The sequence below is a fragment of the Carassius gibelio genome, chromosome B10 (genome assembly GCF_023724105.1).
Source record: "Carassius gibelio isolate Cgi1373 ecotype wild population from Czech Republic chromosome B10, carGib1.2-hapl.c, whole genome shotgun sequence".
NCBI classification, from domain to species: Eukaryota; Metazoa; Chordata; class Actinopteri; order Cypriniformes; family Cyprinidae; genus Carassius; species Carassius gibelio.
The window spans coordinates 18798704-18821922 of record NC_068405.1 but is presented as its reverse complement, the minus strand read 5'-3'; the positions used below and the strand labels follow the sequence as shown (position 1 = coordinate 18821922).

The 23219-nt window shown below is 36.1% G+C and overlaps 1 protein-coding gene across 1 annotated transcript; it reads right to left on the bottom strand.

Moving 5' to 3' along the window:
- Positions 1-12574: 12574 nt before the first annotated feature.
- On the bottom strand, positions 12575-16877 carry LOC127966501 (SET and MYND domain-containing protein 4). The gene is made up of 10 exons (XM_052567522.1): positions 16640-16877; positions 16310-16454; positions 15339-15428; positions 14322-15252; positions 13961-14221; positions 13652-13824; positions 13438-13573; positions 13238-13354; positions 12920-13043; positions 12575-12816 (listed from the first exon to the last, which is right to left on the bottom strand). Exons 1-10 carry the CDS (start codon positions 16771-16773, stop codon positions 12687-12689), a joined length of 2241 nt encoding a protein of 746 aa, XP_052423482.1. The 5' UTR covers positions 16774-16877; the 3' UTR covers positions 12575-12686.
- Positions 16878-23219: the final 6342 nt, after the last annotated feature.

Here is a 23219-nt window from a genome sequence, read left to right as displayed (position 1 = left end):
AGGCACCGTGTTGGCTATGACATGATAAAATAATTTCAGACAAACAAATAAAGACAGGTAATAAACTCCAAAAACGCTCAGGTGCAAAGAGACATAAAATGAGGATTCATTTTGGTGGCAAAGTTGAAGCTTCTGGCTCCTGCAGCAGGATGGTGCTCACAGGGTAGGTCCCTTTTCTACCAAAGGTTACTCGAGTTCAAATGAGAGCACTCAGCATTCAGTCATTTTCTCCAGTCAAGTGGAGCATGTAGCTTTTAACGCTTGGAGATAATTCAATTTTGCGGGATTTCATTACAGTAAGCCATCCTCCACCCTTTAGCCACATGAAATGTATTACTGATTACTTTACTTTAAAATCTAACCTTCTGCTTTCAATCTTCAATCCTCTTTGTCTACATCAACACTAGACTGCGAAGCAGCAGCGTAATCATCAAAAATGCATGCATTAGAAGGGCTATAGCCTAAGTGATAGCTGTTATCGAGTGATGAGCCATGATTATTTTATTCAGTGGGTACCTGACAAAGTGGCCTAATTGTACTTGTCAGCCTATAGTAAGCCGGTTTGAGGTGTGCAACAGATATTAGCTATCATGTTCCAAATGGGCAACTTGGCCAGCTATATTACTTTATCCTTGTGGCTGCCCGTCTGGAGTAACACAGTTGGCAAAGCGTCACAGTGTCTGTCACTCATGTAACAGGTTCTTAGATGGAAGAACCTGTTACACACCCCGAAATTTTTTTATTATACCTGTATATTATATTAATAAAAATTGCATTTACATTTTTATATTCATCTCTCTCTAACCCATACATTCTAGTATCCATTTTAATATATTTTAAAAATTTAATTTATTCCTGGGATGAAAAAGCTGTATTTTCAACAGCCATTACTCCAGTCTTCAGTATCACATGACTTTAGAAATCATTTTAATATGCTGATTTTATGCTCAAAACTATTTCTAATTATTATAAATATACCCCATATTTGGGGTCTAGTCTTTATAAAAGAATATATTTAGAAAATAACCGATTTGTCCTCATGTTCTCAACAGGGCGACGCATAGACGAGTCACTATGGAAATGGATGCTTAGAAAAGGCGTGCCATGCTTTTTTTTTCTTCTTTTGATCAATGGTCGTTTACATGCTTAGCGCATATCACCACCTAATTGATGGTGGGGCAATAATTTTTTATTTTTTTCCCCGTTTAATCTTTAATCCTTGAGAACTTTGATGATGTGATGGCAGCCACAGGACAATGGCGCCAGTGCGCTCACCGCACACTAGCTACAGGTGGAGAGAAGAGAGAGTTATAGAGCCAGTCAAGTGGTTGGGGATTATTAGGAGGCCATGACTGACAAAGGCCATGCAATTTACTTTTTGAGCATTTGAAATGCACATTAGATTTGTGTAATTGTTTGTGTGAGCTTCCACCACATGTGCATTGTTTGTAAAGAGCATTAGTTCTGCGTCACTCAGCCGTGCATTTGTTCTATGCCCGTCATTTTAAAGTGTGTGTTTTGGCAGCTTGTGACTAGCTTTCTGCTTGCTTGATCTGTAGTAACAGTGTGCTCTGTTTTGGTGAGCCCCTCTGATAGCTCATTTTCCATTATGCTCACTTCAGATCAACCTGATCTCTCCACAAACTCTCTGCATTAAACCTGACCACACATTTCCGCAGTTCCCAACATCCACCCCAGAGTGACTCATTTAATTGTCAGATAAGAGCACTTAACCAAACCAGTGCATTATCAAACTTCACTCATGCAACACATTAAAAGAATCAAAACCAGACTGCTGAATTATTCATTTGTTTACAGCAACACAATCTTGTGGCAGTTTGTAATTATGTTTTGGGGAATTGGTGACTAATCTCATTCATATGTTTTCGTACAATCTTCTTATGGTTATCTTTAACGGTAGGGCTTCATGCTTAATTTTTTTTCTCAATTTTCATACAAATCGCACTAATGCATGCAACATTGCCACCTCATGAAATCTTAGAGTTAATTTATGTGTGAGATTATGATAATTTTAATTTAAAAATGAAACCACCCAGATAAATTAATAAGAGTTTGAGGAAAAATAATGTCACAGTTCAAAATGGCCTTTAAAATAGGTTTAATTTACTTTATGCAAAATATAATAAAATTATTTTCCTTATATCTTTATAACTTTATATATCACAAATTTTCTCTCACAATTAAATTGCTAGATATAAAATCACAAGATATAAACACAGAATTATGATATAATCTGGCAATACTGAAAAGAAAAGTCTGAATTGTGAGATAAAAAGTAGTATTTACCAGTTTCTGTGGTGGAAATGGGTTTCCATAACATGCGATTCAATATTAGACTCAATATTTTCTTGCCAGGTTGCATACAAAAATATGTACTTTTTATTAATGTGTTAGTCTTTTAAGAGTCGTACACTCTAAAATAATAAACACAAAAATAAAGGTTATTTATTGGCATCAATGGTCCCACTTTTTCATTTCACCAAAAGTTTCTGGAAAAAGGTTCTTTAGATTATAAAAATATTCTTCACACTAAGAAAAAAAAAGTAATTTTAAGAACCGTTCACTGAAAGGATATTTAGGGAACCAAAGCTGGTGAAAAACCCTCTTTTGAACCCTTTATTTTTAAGATTGTAAGATTCACCCTGCACTTTGCAGTACTAAGATATTCACTTAGAAGTATATCTCTTAACATCACTTTCAGAGACTTCTAAAGCACTGCATTGTAATTGCAAAGCCTGCAGGTTTTGTTACCAATGTGTGGTGTGGGTGTCCAATTGCAAACATCAGTTTTCCTCCAGTGAGGAAAGTGTCCTTTGTTTTTGATCCGTGACCCACACAAAAGGGTTGGTGGGTGGATGGTGGAGCCTGGAGGAGGTGATTATGGTTGGAATGCTCTTCTGCTTGCTCTGATAAGCATTAACAGAGGCTTTTATTTCTCATTAACTCAAGGTGCTTCCTCTCGGCTGGCGGAGAATGAGGAAATCACACGGGGACATCTGCGAGGACCTGTGAGACACCAAGCACCTGCACTCAACCAGAACGTCTGCTATCAGGCCGTGTCTACACTGCATGATTACCACAACACAGATAAGAAACCTTGTGATTATAATATTACAGCTGTCACATTGACCCGCAGGCTTGATGTAAACAAGGGTGTCATCCACTAGTGAATGTAGATGTGAGCATCTGACATACTGTCAGCAGAATTTAAAATGATATGTACCCACTCATCACTTTGTGGTCTCACACATCAAATGCCTAGGTACTTCAAACTAGGACCCTTGTCAACAGACATCCAAGCTTGACATGTTCATTCAGACCCATGATATATAAGCTTATAAAACTGCTCACTATTAAACGTACATGTATTGTGAACTTATGTAAATGTAGTAAAACAAGCAGCTTTGCACATACAACATTTCAGTGTAGGCCTACTTATTATGTAAAAGTGCTTTGATGGGTGAATACCCTTCCTTTAACTGCTTATTGCTGAATTTCTCCTCTGGCTGAATTAAACCAGGCACAGTGAGCAATGAGAACCCTTACCAAGTCAAGCATGCACTATTCAGACAAATAAAACCACAGAGATTTAGGACATAAAGTAACATATCTGTGTGGATTCTGTGTGTTTCTTAAAGCAAGAGCAGAAACTAGTCATAAGGGTCAACTGGATTTATGCATCATCTGAATAACCTTTCCATTGATGTATAGGACAATATTTGGCCAAGATACAACTATGTGACGAATCTGGTATCTCAAAAATAAAGTTGTATGTATTTACAGTAGGAAATGGACTAACTATCTTTATGGAACATGATCTTTACTTAATATCCTATTTTTTGGCGTAATAGAAAAATAGATAATTTTGACCCATACAATGTATTATTGTTGGCTGTTGTTACAAATACACCCTGGTTTTGTGGTCCAGGGTCACATATTTCATTTATACCAGAATCACATACCATAAAATATTATTAATATATCAGAATTAAATTTATCCTGTCAGCTGTTTAAACATTATCACTTCACTTTAAGATCTGTCACCTTGCTAAAAGAGATGTACTGTATGCAGTGAAACTCCTTTCCCTTTTCATGAGCTAGATTTTGACAGGTTTTTCTGAGGATATAGATAAGCCTGGTAAGTTTCCAGCTTACTTGTAAGACTTGTCACGAATCTGTCAACCAGTTTCTAGAAATGTCTCTGGAGGCTTGAAAAGTTTACATGCAGAAAGTATCAGCAGTGAAAGTGACCTACAGAAGCGATGTGTCAGTGGAGATTAAAGCTCATGTGTTTACAATGCGCTCCCATTGGCTTCACATCAAGGGCCCACTTATGTCCCAAAAGGCAAGGATTTGTGCGTAAATGCTGTTCATTCTGTCCCTCCCATTGCTTGTGTCCTTCAGAGCTGCCTCTAAGCAAAGGGTAAGGAGTTGAAGGACTCGGCCACACACGCTATTCTGGCACACACGCATGGCTGTACCTTCAGCAGGAGGTTTTTCATTCATCACGCACCCCCACGTAAACTTAAATCGGCTGTCTGTGTGAAAAACAGCTCTGCCCTGACAAAGCACCAACGCAGGTACACGTTCCTCATCAATCAAAAGGCAACAAGGTCATTTATATCTCACGCTCAACGGTGATCATGTGTCCTTTTGCTTCACCCTCAAGGTCGTTGAATCTTATACATCAAGCGTACCTATTAACTGAAGTGAGAATTAGACACACAATCTTCTTGTCTTTTGCATATGGATTTTTTAATGTAAAATCAGTCATCACACCGATCAATCTCATCATTCATAGTGTCATGTATCTCCCTTCCCCAAGACGGACTAAAAACCTCCTAATCACTTTCCAAGTCATAAAAATTCAAAAGGATTCCTTCTCTGTTCCTCTTCTCCACCCGTCTACAGCAAGACGAAGGCCCATGAGGCTGTAATCAAGCCGGGTCTTTGAAGCATGGCCCCGGGGCCAGCAGAACACTGCAGGAGTGCAGAGAGACACACTACTTAAACACTACTCCTGAGCCATGTGAATTAATAATGGAGGTGGATTCCATCTTTGCTTGGTCACTCTGGATGCATTATACCAGCCTATTGGCTGGAGAGTAACAGATACTTATAAAACGGTGTCACCTGTCAAAGAGGCATTAATTAGTCATCCACAGTTGTAACGGAGCAAGCCGCATCCAGACGGGCAGCATGGCTCGCTATCATCTAGCTGCGTGTTCCAACATGGCCATCTTATAATGGATCTCATTCAACCTCTGACATAAATGGCTTCTAAATTCACATCGACACCCATGACAACAGCGTACATTGCCCCTGATGCTTCTCACTCAGCTGATGGACAAGATAGAAAAGCAGCAGAACTGTTGTGGATTTACTTCCCTATACAAACTTTTTCATTTTAAGTGGTTTTAACAAGCTAAATTTATATTTAAACAAAATAGATTTCTGGAATCACCATGACACACCTCTTGTAAATGTGTGTGTGTGTGTGTGTGTGTGTGTGTATATATATATATATATATATATATATATATATATATATATATATATATATATATATATATATACATATACATACATACGCATCAAAGGCCTAATATGAGTAAATGAGTTCAAAAATATAGTTAAAACTTTCAATCTCATTTTGTTTTTACAAAATATGAAGTTTTTTTTTTAAGTGTATCATCTTTAATACACTTGTAAAAACAACAAAAGCAGTCAAATGTCAAAGTAATAGTTTGCAAAGGAGTGCATAAATAAAGCAGAAATCTGGGACATTTTTGCATTTTCTTCCATCACAGAATTGAGCAAATAGTTGTATGGGTCAGGGGAAGATATGGCAGTTTTTTCCTGATTATTACGATATGATATATGATACTTAAAATGCAACATATTTTATAAGAAAGTGTGAAGTGCTAGAGCAAAACAATCACTATTGTTGCAATCGATATCCTAAATTAGTAAGAAAGTACTAAATTTCATTCCGCAAATATTATATATAATGAATAAGTAATTGCACCATCCCAGTGACAATTTTTCCGGCAACCCTCCACCAAGGGTTAACTCATGAAATGGGCAGGTAAACTCATGTAATACGTATATAATACTTCACCAAATTTAATCCCCCATAAACTGCCCAAAAAGGTGTAAAATAAAACAACAGCAGTTCATTTATTTATAAATGTATATTTTTTTTGTCAATTTACAATTTTTCTAAAGGCTGACTGTAGATGCATCCCAAATCATGTACTTATGCACTATTCTATAACATTTTGTAGGACAAATGGTAGTGTTCACTTCACACTGAAAATTCCAAAAAGAAAAAGTGCACTTTAAATACCCAGATAATGCACTTAAAAATGTAGTAAAAAATTGAGTGTGGAATGTTTCACAATTCATGTACTTATCTCTCCACAGCTTTAGTAACATTGCGAAGGGGATGGGGCTATTAAACTCTGATTATTAATGACAAAATAACCTTATAGAATTCATACACTACATGGTTGAGTGCATAGTGCATAAGTACAAAGTTTATTAGTGCATAGTGTATAGTGCCTCATTTGGGACACGGTTTGTGTTTGCATTAATGCAAGTACTACTGAGAGAAACAGCAGATTATTCTTTATCATTTAATCCTGAAAACCGGTTAGGAAAAATGCTAAAAATATTGTGTTCCTCTCTTTTATTTCCCTGGATGCTGAAATCAACAGTGGAGCTCGCTTATCACAGCTGGGAGTGACCTTGGTGGGACTGATGTGTGGCCTGGGCAGCATCTGTGCACAAATTCAATTATTTATGGTGTGGCTGTGTAGAACTCAAGCGTTTGCTCAGAGAAGAATGTCCTCGTCCATCACATAGAGCTTCAGGGACTATAGCTGAATAAAAATACATCTGTTCAACAGAAAACAGATTAAGACAAGATATCTTATTTACACCAACTGTGCACAGGAAGAGTTTATGTAATCAAACATTATTGATCTCTTGAGGACAAATAACTGAAATATATAATGAAATTGGCCATATTGCTTAAAACAATGGACACTTTTCACGGACTGTTATGACACTTTTTTAATGGTTATTAACATCATTTAATCAAGTAAAAAAAAAAAAGTGTTTTCATTTTTAATACACTTAATGTAAGTTTATTAAATTATACTTTGTATTTTATCAGCTTGCCATTAAATTATTGAAAACTTTAATACTGCATGAGTGTTTGTAATACAATGGTTGACAGCGTTGCGGCAATTTTGACAATTTCTTGATATTTTTACCTCTTTTGTGAAGGCATAAGAATGCTGTGTTACTTTTTTTTCTTTTGCTACTGAAGCAAAATTATATTTTATTCATTTACCCAACTATGACGACTTCTGCCTTTGAGAACCCTAAATAAAGGTAAAATGTCCATTATCGCTGAGAGAGAGAGAGCGAGAGAGAAAGAGAACTTTATGTTGCCCGTGTTTCTGTTAGATCTTTCCCGTTGACTGCACATGGTATTCCGAGGATTTGCTTTGTCCTTCCTCAACTTCCAATTTTAGAAAACTGCAGCTGAAATTACATCACCTTTCAAATAAACTTGACTCAGTTTCCCCTCTCTAATTCTCTCTCTCATTCTTTTCTGCTGACCTGGTCTCTTGCCCAGGGAGTTGGTTAAAATAGCTCAATGTACTATATAGAGATGGAGAGCACTGCATTTAATCTGGACATATAAATATGAGCAGTGTCTCATTGTTTGATAGATAGATAGATAGATAGATAGATAGATAGATAGATAGATAGATAGATAGATAGATAGATAGATAGATAGATAGATAGATAGATAGATAGATAGATAGATAGATCAAGCTTATTAAGCTTATCTCTTCTCAAGCTAGCACCCTCCCATTATGCTGGTAAAAATGTAGCTTGTTTAAAGTTTAATGACCCTGAGACCCTTCAATTAGTGAGTTTGGCTCATAATTTAAAATAATGACTCTTGTGAGGAGAGTAATGAAGACTTTATTATGCACATGGAGAGGAGATTAAAACTGCTTTATCAGCCATTATGTGTCACTGAGCTAAAAAAAAAAAAAAGATGAAAACGAACAACATTTAGCACCTCTTCATGTCATGATATCCTATAACTGCTTTTAAAATATTTATTATTGACATGTATTTGTTACTAAAAATGTAAAAAGTAATATTTTGAAATATTATAACAGTTGAAAAGAACTGGTTTATTTTAAAATGCAGTTTATTCTAATGATGGCAAAGCTGAATTTTCAGCATCATTACTCCAGTCTGTAGTGTCAAACGATCCTTCAGAAATCATTCTAATATGGTCACTTGCTGCTCAATTATTAATAATATTAATAATAGTTCTTATTATCAATGTTGAAATCTATTTTTGGCAGCTTAACTTTTTCTGGAAATCATGATACTTTTTTTATGGATCTTTGCTAAATAGAAAGTTGAAAAATTAATATTTTGTGACAATATACACCTTTTGATCAGTTTAATGCAAATACAATTATTTATTCATTTATTTTTCAGTCTTAACTTTTAAATGGTATTGTATCATGGTTTACACAAAAATATTAAGCATCAACTGTATTCAGCATTTAATCAGATAATAAAAATAAATATTTCTTGAGCAGATTGATTATTCTTGATTATTCCTAATTATCCCATTCTTTTTACCAAAAGTGTATACACACGCATATATTCGATATCATTGCTATGTAATCTAATTCCTCTCTGTCTGCTCGTATATCAGCAAATATTAATCTTTCTTCCTCTCAGTTGCAGGGATGGATGTCAACAGATATGTCAATGCTTCCAATGACCAAGGCACTGCAGGTCCGGATACAGAAACCTCAGCTGATGCATTATGGTCATGGTTATTGATTGCAATATATACAGCCTGTCATTCGATAGCTGTTAAGTCAGCATAAATGGACACTTGCTTAAAGTAACAGTTCACCCCAAAATAAGATTTGTTATCATGCATTTCATATATGATTTATTTTTTCTACAGCAGAACACAAAAGATGGAACATGGTACATTCCTTTCCAATATAATGACAGTGAATGGGAACTAAGACTTTCAAACTCCGAAATTACAAAAAAAAAAAAGCACTATAAGAATGTCATGCAGCTTTGTAACAACATGAAGGTAAGTAAATGATGACAGAATTTCGGATATATTCTATACATGATTCATCAGGGTTCTGTTAGCTATTTGCAAGCATCATAATAGTTTGGTCCTGTTTTCTCAAGTCAGTTCTCCTATGAAATATATGTTGGGATGGCGATAGCTCTTTGACTGCCTCTCTCACTCTCGCTGCCTGCCTGTCATGACCTTGGCTTTGATTGACAGCCGAAAGTTGTGCTTGGTGGGACAGCTCACTCATCTCCCCAGTAGCTCTGCCGACAGTTTGAGACACTGACATCAGCAAAACCCACACTCTTACACACATAAATCTGACAACGCACAGCTCTCCCACAGCTCCACCATCAGTCAGAACGAGAGGTTCCTCTCAGCCAATGAGATCGACTCTTTCATGAGTCTGTATATCATAAAACCTGCATGCAGACAGTTCACATAATCAGGTCTGGTTACCTGATGGAATTACGTGGTGGAAACCAGCTGTGGAAAATTGGCCAAACGGCTCTGCAGGCTGTGATGTGCTCACAAACACGAATGCAGGCCAGACACACAGCAGGAAGTGCCAATGATCTGATAGATGGCTTTTCATTATTAACAGAAGCAAAAGAAGCATTTATGGCCATACAGTGGCCCCAAAAAGTATTTCAACACTTAAGCACTCTTAAAATGTTTGAAATTGTAATGCATTAGTCAACAAAATATCAAACCAAGAGGTTTTTTCAAAGAATTTAAAGTATACTTTTTAACCAAAATAGTTCATAAATAGATTATTAAAATTTTAATTACACACACACACACAATACAAAATTCTGAAAAAAAAAAAAAAATCTGTTTATCTGGACACTGTGGTTGTTAAACTAAATAGTATACATGCTTGATTGCTTCATGCATTTTTACTGATCAGATAGCTATCCGATAAATAAAAGACTAAGTGGAAATGCCCTCTGAGGCATCTGAGACTGAAAGCAATCCAATAGCTACGTGCAGGATTCGGGTCCATTTAACACATTACCATGTAAAAAATTGTTGGGGAAAATTCCTCATAAAATCTATACAGAAAAAAAAGAAGTAAATAATAAAACAAACAAAATAAAAGTACTATTTAAAAGTCACTGGGGCAATTTCCTCCCAACAATCAGCACTGAAAAGTTAATTATTATTACATTTATCAGTGCAAAAAAAGTTTAGAATGTGAGTTTTAGTTTTTGAGTTTTCATTTATTCCCACTTGGCTTTATATTTTGCCATCTAATTCATAAATTTTTAAGTGTGGCTTAGCTGTCCAGATATGATTGGGGCTGCTGTAGATGCTCTTTTGCTGTTTAATTCATCTACGTTTTGACTTGCGCAGTAAGCATCGCATGCTGGGACACACTGTGCCCTGCTCAGCTGGGCTTTAATCCATGTAGACAGTGTCAGGATAAATACAAATGCCTGAGGAGATGGATAAACCCACCTGATATAAAGTCAGGTGGGCATTTCTGCCCCTGCACTGCAATCAAAAGAGTGAAAGATGCATGAGTTAATCTGCTCAGGTCAGCCATATACCCTGTAATGCCACATGCTATGTATACATTTAGACAAGACGTGACACACATGACAAATTAGTGCATCTCCACAGAATGGGAACACAGGCCTTTTCTTTATCTCAGGACCTTTACATCACCTTGACATTTTTTACTTAAGCCCCCAAAACATTGCTAAATAACCCTAGCATTAAGTAATTGTCTGCAAAAATGGAAATTTTTAATATTAAATTTATAGCAAATAATTAATTATAGTTCATATTGTGGTTATGCTTTCTCAAGTTATTGTCTGTATAAACTGCATTTTAAAATATTAAATTAATAGATCCGATAAAATTGTACTGTTGTCACTGACAAATAAACTTGATTTACAAATATATATATATATATATATCTTTCCCCACGAATCACAGCAGTATTTGATTATTTGTATTTGCTGTATTGATAAGCCACTTCAAATAAACCCTTAAAGTTTATGATTAATCTCTCAAGGTATTAAATGTTAATCTCATTCCATAAAAATATCATGAACATGCCCTTAAGCATAAAAAGTTATTTCTTACATGGAGGTCACATATCCAGCCATGCTGATTATCTGCCTGTTGTGAGCCTGTACAGCCCTGAATGTCAACATGAGGACACGCACACACACAAACACAAACAAACACACACATAGTGCCTGCTCTCCTGATATATATAATCACATTATCCCCTGACTGTTAAACAGATTTACCGACACAAGAACCTTGACTAGAGGCTCAAATCAAACACTAGAATAAACAGCATATCCAAAAACCTCAAACAGGCCAGTGGTTGCAAGAGTGATAAAACTGCTAAATCCGCTGGCTTGGATTCCCCTTTAACAGTTGTCGTTCTTTTTGAAGAAGTACAGAGAAGTTGGTTTGATTTCATGCGGGCACAGATATCATCCCATGGGCTACACTCTAGTATTGTGAGAGTCCATTAGCAACATAAAATGTCAAAGGTGTCAATGGCTTTTACTGGATTATTGAACCAGCATACAGAGATGAGTGAAAGAGGGAGAAGATTAATCTGTTAGTCTAATATCTCATTCACAATCATTGTTCTTAAAATTTAAGCCGTTTTGTTTAGTGAGTTTTTGTTTGGTTTACTTGTAATACATCTGACTCAAAGGGATCCCACTGCATAGGCCGACAGCTTTATATTGAACTAAATGCGTTTTAAGAGGTTCTCCTGCTGTTGTTTATGTACTGAAGCACATTAAATATGCAAGAGCGCAGGATTCTACTTTTTCTTTTTAATGCTTCTTGAGGGATAGTATGATGCAGTGGTACAGTATGAATTACAAGTAGCCTTTAATAATGCCAAAAAACAGGCTAAAGTGGAATATGTAGTACAAACATAACCTAAAAGGGATGCTTTAAGACTGTTTGTGCCATGCGTTATTTCTCATATGCATGGTTGTATTCTCATTGTTGTTGAAGTCCGCCATCTAGAGGTATCAAAGGTACTGAAATCAGGCTTACTATTATTGTTGCTCACACTTATTTAAGGGATTTGAACAACCTCTAAATCCAAGTGCATGTTTAAATTTACCCTGCATCATTTGTGCTACAGATAATAATGACAGATTAATAAATTATTTTTAATGGCCACACCAATGTTTTCACTGGGTTCAACACTATCTTAATTAATGTAATTGTATATTTTAATTTATAGTTTTTCTTTTGTAAATTGTATTAGTTATTTAATTTTTATTTTTATATAATTTAAAAATATATTATATAAATTATAATTATATAAAAAATATGTATTATGTATAGTTTTTATTTTCTTATTAAATATAAAATTTTCTTTTTAAGTAAGCAATAATAGCTGAGCCCACTACAACATCACATGGCTAATTCAAGACTTTTAATACTATTGCACATACAGTACATCTATAAAACAGGCGTTGAATTTATAACGTTTGATTAAATTACAATTCAGCTTTTAGCTGTTATTTCACAGCATTCCTTGCAGACAACACTCCATTTTCTGCAGTTCCTGTAGTTCTTCACAGTGAGGGCCACAGTGGAGAGAGAGGAGCTTATGGGCCCTGGGAATCACAGAGAGAGCTGCCTCACAGTCTCCGCTGTCAAAGGAAAAAGTGATGCTGGGGTGAGTTGAACTGTTTTTGATAATAAACTAAGTATAAGAGGTCTCATCAGTTAGAGTTTGATATATTGAGCTCTTACCCATTAAAATGCAGTTGTGCTAGTTTAAAAAGCTGCTGTCCCAGCTCAATGCTGTCCTCTCCGAATTGAGCCTGAATGGCAACAATGCTACGCTTTAGATTGGATGCAGCCAGTTTCCATTCACCTGTTAGAAACATAATAATAATAATCTTACTATACCTTTTCCTTGCATGGATTTAGATGCTACTTATCACATTATACAAAAGTCAATGTAGCATTGCTATACAAACTTAAGTTTACTTAAGTAACTTAACTTAAGTAGTTTACATAGATGCAATTTTTTTCTGATAGTGTGACATATCAGGCTGTTATTCTGACCTTTGGTGGCATACACACGAGCTGTTGCATCTGCTAGCTCTCCTTGGAGAGGGTGAGTCTCTGTTAGGATGCTATTTGTCTGAGAAGCATCTGATATTAGGATTTTGAGGGCCTCGTCTGCAAAACATAGAAACTTTTTGTATATTCATGGATATTTAGTACATACACAAAACAGAAAGTGATTAATAATGAGGAGGTACCAAATCTGTCTCGCTCAATGAGACGAAAGGCTTCATCCAGGAGACACTGTAATCCCTTCAGTTTGTTTTGCACATCAGCACTGGTGATCTGATGACCACACATCGGCCCAGAGCACATGTACTTATCCATAAGGGACTGAAACGTACAGCATAAATCAAGATACACACAATGAACCAACTAAATGATCATTTGAGCTTTTCTGCAAATGTTTACCAGAAGATGCTTTCCACATTTCAAACACTTCAGCCCCGGTGCTGCGTTTTCTTTTGCATTCTGGCTTCCTTCTGTTAGGTCTCTCTGACAGGCTTGACAGTTACAGTGGAAATAGTACTGCTCCAGCAGGAGGTGCTGACGCTCCTTCACCTCCATTCTGCTACAGTGAGGACCTGTGTAGAATGACATATTAAAAATAATAATTATATATATATATATATATATATCTTTTTTTTTTTTTTTTTTTTAATGTTCCCAGACGAGTCCTCAACCAAACAAAAACTGAATTTTTCCAAGATCACATAATACCATAAGAGTGCAGAATCTCCTGTCCTGGAATAAGATCTTTTGAAGCACGTACAGTGACTGTCACACCACTTTGAGAGGTCTTGGGATGGTCAGTGTGACCTTCAGAACATCCAAACTGACTGAGCACGTCAGTTTGACAGCCTGTGGTGAAAGAGATGCTTGTGTTCGGACTGCAGGAGTGGTTAAGCAGGCTGAGAACAGGAAAAATTGCTGTGGCAATGCGGATTTCACTACTGGACTGAACAGCCATGCCACTTTCTTCTGTAAGAATTGAGGGAAAAAATGATCAACAATCATTAAAATTCCAAGGTGAAATGTATTAAATTGCAGTTTGTGTTTAAGCGTGAGAGCTCCGTCGAACCTTGGACCATAACAGCAGTGACTGCTTGAGCATTACATCTGAGCTGCATCATGTGTCTCAGAGCCGTGGCTCCCAGCATGCTCATCTCAGGCTGCCATGTTCCACTTTCTCCTTCATCCTTACAAGATGCCCACAAGTCTGGTGGGGGTCCACGTTGCAGTCTCATATAAAGCACCGCCATGGTGACTGCCAGTAAAAAGCGTGAGCAGGGTGAGTGACGTGACACATGTGGTAAAAGGCTGTAGATGCCTGTGTACGAGTTGCCATGATAGCAGTCTGTGTGATCTGAACTTTCTCTACAGGGATCTCCAAGATTCAACTTGACTGGCAAATCACTTTTATAAGAACTACATGTCACATGGTCTTCTTGTAAAGTGCTTTTTTTCACCCTTTTAACCTGGTTTTGTCCAGCTTTCAGGGCCACTCTTAGTGCAAGATGACCTAAAACCCCAATGGCCAGCAGATCTGCTCCAATTGGGCACTCCCACTGGTGCCAGCGCTCCCAAGCATCTTTTTGACAGCTCTCTCCACAATATCGAACGTAACTACAATTTGGACAGGGCACAAAGCTCAGTGATTGGCTCAGGCAGTGGTGACAGTGTCGCTCTTCAGTTTTAAATGTCTTTTCTGCCTTATTGATAATTGTATTGAGTTTGTTTCCTGGTATAAGCACGCAGCAGAAAGCCTCGTCCTCCAGAACGACCTCACCAGCTGGTTTATTTTCCGTGGTTAATATGTGGCGACCCTTCTCTGGGCTGAAGTAAACAGACAAACCAGGTGAAATAAAAGTGTTAGTTTTTCTGCTTTTCTGCCATGGTGATGATGGATTTTTAAGCTGGTTCAGGCATGCGGTCTGTCTAGCTCTCAGTTTATCCTGCAGGTGGCTTGGGTAACCAGCCTTCAGAGAGCGCCGGATGTCCTCAAGACATTCCTGGAAAAAAGGAAATAATCACTTAAACTCATATAGATTAGTCAGGTCAGGTGTGCATTAAACAAAGATGCATAAGACACTCTTACTCTGTAGAGGCCTTGGTAAAAGAGGGCAGCAGAACGGTTAGCATAGCACAACGATAGCTCTTCTGTATTCTTGTCAGCATGGCAAACACCCTGAAACATCAAACAGAGAGAGGGGGAATATATTATGCTCACAGGAATACCATTTGAAACCCCAACCACTATTAGTGTAACACAAACACTGAGCTCAAACCAGCAGACAAGTTGAACCACAGTGATGAACTTTATTCACAATATGTCATTGTGCCTCAATTCAACAGATTCCAAAAAAATGGTTTGCATCGCCATCGACTGAACATAAATCTATATTCAGATTTCAGAATGATTACTATGACATTTATTAAAGGCATACATATTTTTAGGTCGGTGTGCTGATCTGTTTACCAAAGCAATAAAAATCAATGTAAATCACTCACAATTTTAATTACCTGATTTTTTTTTAAACAAATAATAGTTTACATGCTTAGGGCATTTAGAATGAACAGGCAGATTTCCGATACAAAATCCCAATTAGTTTTTTTACATAATAGCAAATTATAAAATAGCTATAATTTTCAATTGCAAAAAAATAATTCTTCAAAAAATATATATTAATATTGACATTGCGCTTGATAGTACTTAGAAACGAACAGGTTTAAGAAAACTTGCCAAGTGAATCGCAAAAAGACTGTTAACAAACAGGTTTCCTAAATTCTCAGTCTCTCACTGCTCCCGCTACATGTTATTGGTCAGACAAGCACATAACCCCGCCCCAAACTCACGTCATTGGTTAAGAGACTGGCGCTATGCTTGCTTGACTACTTGCAGAAATAGACCAATGGCGCAGGTGGAAACTTTTTGTGGAAATGAACACGCAGTTAAGCAGCAATAAGAGAAAACCACGCCAGAATAAGACGACAAAAGGTAAACTCTGTACACACATTACCTTTCTTAAGCATTATTGAACGAAGCACGTGTTAAGATCGCGTTCTTACCCTGGAATAATACAGAGCTGCAGTTGTATAATCCTTGACTTTGAAGCTGAGGTTACCCTGCTGTCTAAATTCGGATGCCCTCTCAGGAGACTTTTTTACAGAGTACTTCTCAGAGGTTCTGGATAAAGTGTTGAGATCTTCTGGGCTGAAATATGGACAAATGACAAAACTTCAGAAACGTAAAGCTAATATTTAAGCATTTTTGTCGACACTCTAACTGAATAACTAACGTTACAGTAACTAGTGCAGCCACAACGAAAAAACTTTGTTTACTGTTAATCACTTTATCTAACATAATTCAAGTTCATTTATGAACCGCTTCACACCGACCATATTAATGACAGCCCATCGTTGAATATGGCATCTATATCTGTCAGAAGGCAGAAGCGCTCAGTTTCTTCAGTTTTCAGTTCCGTCCATTTCTGCTCGACATGTCGAACCCACTCTGGACAGGGCAGATCCATTCAAAAATCCTGTCAATAATCTGTACCCTACAAATAAAAAGCACGAAACTGTTCAAACACTTTGGATTTCGCTGCGGTAGAGTGACTTCCTGTTGAAACTTTTATCAATCTTCAAAATACAGGTCCTCTACTCGCACTTAACCCGAACTTTTAACCTTTTGGTCTTAATTTAGATGTATTTTCAGCAATAATAATAATAATAATAATAATAATGATGTAACGTTAAAGTTAGATTATTTTAATGTATTAATAATAATTTATTAGATTATTTAAATGCAACACTTTGTTGAGGCCCTTTCCAGACCCCTTCTTGATAGCAATTTTATGTTAGATGTCTTAAATTCCGTGTGAATTACATTTGTGATTAAATTATTTTTTAGATTAAATGGTCACTTAAAAAAAACACCACGAAGTAATCGAAAATGTACATTATTTTTAGATTTAAAAAAACAACAAATGATTATTTTATTTCATTATACATGTTAAATTATAATTTTAAGGCACATATTTAAATATTTTAAGTATTCTGCAATAGCAGTCACGTAGCTGCTATTGGATTGCATTGATGCTATGCTACGGATTGAGGGTATATTCCAAGTAGGTGGCGATATTGTTCCACGTTGCAATCCTCCTTAAAAAAAGGAAGAAAAAGAACCACTAGAAAAGTGCACTGTCTCGGTGTCTCAGCTGTCGCCCCGCATTTTTTCCATTATTATCTCTTCTTTTGGTCAAGCCCTCTCTAGAGACTTCATCCGAGATTTTACTGTATCTCCAGTGGGAAATAGGGATCGTTTAGAGAGTTAGTTCTGTCAACAGATAAAACAAATCTGATTAGGTCGAATGCAGATGCTCCACTGAAAATGTTATTTTGTCCATGACAATATTATAAATATAGTGTTTAATCAGTGTCCCAGGAATTTGTATTAAAAGTCTGAATCTCCTTAATAAGGATTTATAGGATTTGCAAGGCTAATTTGTCTGTTGTTTGGTTTGCCGTGAGAAATTGCACTCCGAAGAAAGAGCTATTTATTTTTTATTAAATTAATCAGCATCTGCTAAAGGAGAACTGCTATACAAAAATTGTGAGAAAGTAACAATTTCCATAATAAAAAAAAAATACTACAGCTTTCTTCATCTGAGGTCATTTCTTACTTATTTTTTCTTGTCATACAGCTCTGACCGAACTTGGTGGTATATATGGCACCCTTATCAGAAGACAGATTTATAATTTATATTATTCTTAATTTCAAATGAAAACTGTTTCCTTTTCTTTATGAATTTCTTTCACTTTATGAAGTGTCTGCATATGAATAATGCTGCACGTGTATGTTGCTCTTTAAGAGCTTTAAGTTCTACTGTTTGTTTCATATTTGTGTTTCAACAGCGGCTGTTAATGCACCCTGTGATCTAGGGCCCTTCTTGCATCTTGTATTTACGTGACTGTCTTTGTTGTTGCCTGTGGGTGGAATGTTTTCCAAGAGCGTAGTGCTTTCTGATGTTTTACCGTCTTTCTAAAGAGTTGTCTTTATTTTACAATGCTCGTCTAATGAGTCTTCATTTGCATGTAATCACTTCATTTTTCTAAATGTAAGTCAGTTCACAAATGAACTTCACTCTTAAGTTTAGTGTATGATGCAATTTTTATTGCTTCTTTTATTTTACTTCAAATTCTTAGATTTCAATTAAATTCACTCTCAGCTCTTGCTGTAAATTATACAGCAAACCTTTTAACTTGATACAAAGAAATTGCTGTTCAATTGCTATCTAATTAACATATGAATTTGTGAGTTTTATGAGTACACTGCTTGTGCTTGGTTTTTTTCTTTCTTTCTTTAAAAAGAAGCAGTTCATGAATCATCAGACTACAATGGTCGAGGGGTATGTTTTTGATTCTCTAAAAAGAACCAGTTCATAAGAATAATGTGTGTGAATTGGACTACACTGGTTGTACTGTATGTTTCTGATTTGCTAGAAATAACTAGTTCATAAAAGTCATTTGTTTGTGAATTTTACAACACTGCTTGTACTGTATGTTTCTGATTCCCTAAAAAGAATCAGTTTCACAAGTGACATTTGTTTATGAATTGGTCTACACTCATTGCGCTATATTTGTTATTTTATTTTCTTTACTAGAAAGAATTGGTTCATACTACACTGGTTTTGATGCATGTCATTTTGTTGTTTCAATATGTTTCCTACAATTAATTTGCAGTTAAAGCTTTTACTTTATCACATTTACTTCAGACTGCAGAGTTTGGGGCCAAATTTGTTGAGAACCATTGATGTAAACAAAACTAAATACACGGATGCTATTGTAGCAGGATATATGCGCTCTTTAATGCATCAGTCAATAGTTTATTATATTATTTATCTGAACAAAGTTAAAAACACAGTATAGCTGCCATGCAACATTTTGTGATGACGGATTTGATTTAAATTGTCACTTCTGTCATTGATTTCCAGTTTCAAATGATACACTTTGACTTGCATGCTCAATCGCATTGTAGTCTGCTTTGTTCCCTTAATCCAACTGGGATATGCACCCACTATTAATTTGCATGCCTCAGGAGGGCTTCTAACGTGTTGAGAAATTAGATTATATAAATGGAGACCCTAACAATAAAGGATCATTTAAGTTTTTCCAGTCAGTTCTCAATGAATTTTCCAATGCCTGCTGTAATAACACCAGCGAACAGATGTGAACAGCACCCTGCAGAGCACAACAATTTTGTACTATCACATAATTGAATGGCTTTTAGTTGGTGTATGCACAGAATTAGGGCTTGAACAATCTCATTTTAATCAGAGCCAAGTACCATAATGCATTAAACAGCTGAATAAACATTTTTAGTTGTGTGGAGATGAAAATACGCGTCAAATCTCTTTCTCTCCCTTTCGTACACACTAATTTCTCATACAAAGCCACATGCACCAGCGAGACACCATGGCTTGGGTGTTTTTATTGTGCGTGTCTTGTGAGATTTGGTTCAGCCATGGGATAATGAAGTTCTGATCCATGTTCTGTCCAAACAGACTGTTTGATTTCATTTTCTGGGTTGTGAAACCCAGTTTGCTCAGTTAAGCTTCAAGGCCCACTGAGGTCAGAGGAACATTTACATTTGTTTTTCATTTCAGTAGGTACACACAGTGTTGTGTCATTGTATTAAGGAACTTTAAGTCATTTTGGACCTTTATAAATCTAGATATCTTTCATTATGCAAACAGGTAATTATGAGATGACGTTTAAAATAAGATTAACAGTCACATTGTGAAACATTCAAAGTTGTAAAATAATATTGCAGTTTAAAATGATAATTTTCTTTTCTGTAAGAATATACTGTATATTAGATTGTAATTTATTTCTGTGATGAAATGCCGAATTTTCACCAGCCGTTAATCCAGTCATCACATGATCTTTGGGAAATCATTATAATATACTGATTTGATGCTCAATAAACATTTCTCCTTATTATAAAAATAGCCATGCTGCTTGATATCTTTTGTGTTTTTATTTTGTTATTTTTTGGGGATTGTATGATTAATAAAAAGTGTTGAACGGTGTTTATTTGGAATATAAATCCTTTGCAAAATTGTCAATTAATTACTCACCCCCATGTCGTTCCAAACCCACAAGACCTTCATTCATCTTCGGAAAACAAATTAAAATATTTTTTATAAAATCTGAGAGCTTTCTGACCCTCCATAGACAACAATGCAACTACCACGTTCAAGGCCCAGAAAGGTAGTAAGGACATCATTAAAATAATCCATGTGACTTTAGTGGTTCAATCATAATTTTTGAGAAATAAGGTCACAATTGTGAAATATAAGGTTGAAATTACCTTCGTATTATGATAGTCTGAGGCAGACTTTGAAGCTGTTGTCTTTTTTCAAGCTGTAAATTTGTTTGTATGCTTATTTTACATCATAAGATAAACTATTTTTTTTAGAAACCTTTAGTATTTGTAAAGTGTATCTTTTAGTTCTGCTGTTCTCGTGAATCTGAATAAGCCTCTTTTGGGCGTATATGTGGAATTGAGTGATTATGCATTCACAGTTTACTACACTAATACCATGGGTTTGATTCCAAGGGAACATTTTGTTGTATATTTTGAATGCATTGTAAACCACTTTGTACAAAAGCGTCTGGCAAGTGCTCGGATGTGATGTAAATGTAAGCATCGAGCAGCTGTTTATAGCATTCATTTATAGTCATAGACAGCATTCATATCCACTCTTGGAACGACATTGTTTATACGATATCTAGACAAGAATCGGAGAAGACAACTGTTGATTTCATGTGTGAAGCCTTCCATGCCCTCACGTCTGATCGTCCTTAACTGAGAGAGACCGCTGCTGTGTGCGTGTCACATCCACTGACAGGCTTTGGCATTTTCCCATGGTTGTCTGTTGTAGTGCATGTGTTGCTGTGTGTGTGTGTGTGTGTGTGTGTGTGAGACTGTGTTATGAAGATCAATAGAGCACATCTGGCTACTGAATAGCTCTTTGTGTTTCAGTATTAATTTTGGTCGCATTGGTCGGTGGTCAATAAAGCAATTAATCTGGGCGAATTGCAGAGAAAAGAAAGTAAAAATCTATCGAAAGCACTCTCTTCTTGAAATGATCAAAAGTTTACAGCATTTTTATGATGAAAAATGTATTTTGTTACAATTTCTAAAAGTGTTTTTTTTCTTTGTTACGAACATTTAAATGTTGTAATGTGATATAACAAATATTGTAAAATAGTTACAAAATATTATCTAATCCATAAAACGTATTATACAATGTAATATTTTCCCTTATTTTTCATAATAATTTTCCCACAAGAAATAATTGGTGCCTTATTCATTTTGTTTCATTAATTTGAACATGCTCCACTGGATCAGGGATGGTTAAAGGATCTTCTGGTTGACCGAAGGCAAATAGAGCATTTGCCTGAAGTTCATTTGAGCTGTAAAAGCAAGATAGTTATGTTCACATTACAAGTTTGGTGGTTCAGCTGAGAGAAGATTATGTAACAAAACCCCCAGGCCTAGATTTTCACTACATTATCCTTTATTGATGATATTTGTCAAGTCAGTACTACAAACAGTATGTGGATGAATTGTCCATAAAAATCATGAGCATCATAATATTACTTTTACACAGAGATTGGTAGGTCTGTTAGTAAAATCTGTTGACTTGAGCAATCTTTGTTGCATTATGTGCCAATGGTGACCGTTCAATAATGGGGAAACGGCACTTTTCAAAATTCAATGGAATTTTAATACGACTTCAGGAGTAAATTATAAAATTGTACATATTTTCAGAGGTCATTAACCAAATGTGGGACAATGTACAAAAAAAGTATAATTTATTTTAAAGAGGAACCTACTAATCTCGGAGTAAAAGTAACATTATGATACTGCCATCTTTCTGAAGTAAATATTACCCCCTTGTAATCTGGCACTAAATCTAGGGTGAAACTCGCCATTTTGAACCCCTTCTACAAAATAGTGGAATACTCAGTCAATATTCAAATATGACATTTCATATTTTGACTTTCATTACTACATGTCTGTCTTGCTGGCAAAATCAAAAATTTGAGGCACGGAACCCTGGTTGAGTTGACACAGAATGACACCAATATTAAAAAAGACCATGACATCCGCGTGTCATTTCTTATTCAGTGAGCAACATCTTATCTTGTGGAATAAAGATCTGAAAGATTCGTGATGAAGAAATCTTTTATGTAAGGTCGATGTTTTCCGTCTAGAGATTTTTATGTAACCAGATCTTTATATAACTTGTTTTGTTCATATTTTTCATTGGTTTAAATACATCAAAATGAGTCTAGTAATTCGAATCATGCTTGCATTTCATTCCTTATAGTAATGATTCATTTGTTTAGCTCTCGTTTTTCACTGTTTTTGTGTGTGTGTTTACAGCATGTGGCATGTTAATTGTGTGTTTGCTAGATTAGGTGTCGAGACTGTGTGTGTGTGTGTGTGTGTGTGTGTGTAGAGGGCTGGGATCAGGTCAGTGTTATTGATGATATGTCGTCTCTGATGTAATTACCTCAACACTCTGGGCTCATTAGCTCTGTCCGCCTCATACTCGCTGTTTGTGTTTCTCATTTACTGTAATGAGATGGATATGAAGTGTCTCCCTCTCCACAAACCCTTTTACTCTCTTTTCTCCCCTTCTTGCTCCCTCTCTTCCTCTCTCCTTTGTCTCACGGCTTCTCCGTTGGTTTATTGTCGCATCTGTGGTGTTTTGATAAGGAAGGTTTGCATTGTGCTGGAACAAGGCTTTCTGGCTCTCCGTCCATGTGACTGTCAGACTCACATCTTATCAAATATTCACCTCGCTTGTAAATTCTCACTTACACACAGTTGACTGTTTGTTAATTAAACCCATCATCTCTTTGCTGCATGTCCTCTGCACCTCTCTCTCTCTCTCTTTCT

Excerpts from the sequence above, each read along its gene's own strand:
- LOC127966501 (XM_052567522.1), bottom strand. The coding sequence starts at position 16,773 with ATGGATCTGCCCTGTCCAGAGTGGGTTCGACATGTCGAGCAGAAATGG. Across the intron at positions 15,429-16,309 it reads CAGCTCTGTATTATTCCAGG|GGTGTTTGCCATGCTGACAA; the intron begins GTAAGAACGCGA and ends TTGATGTTTCAG. Across the intron at positions 12,817-12,919 it reads GCACAACTGCATTTTAATGG|CGGAGACTGTGAGGCAGCTC; the intron begins GTAAGAGCTCAA and ends TTCCTTTGACAG.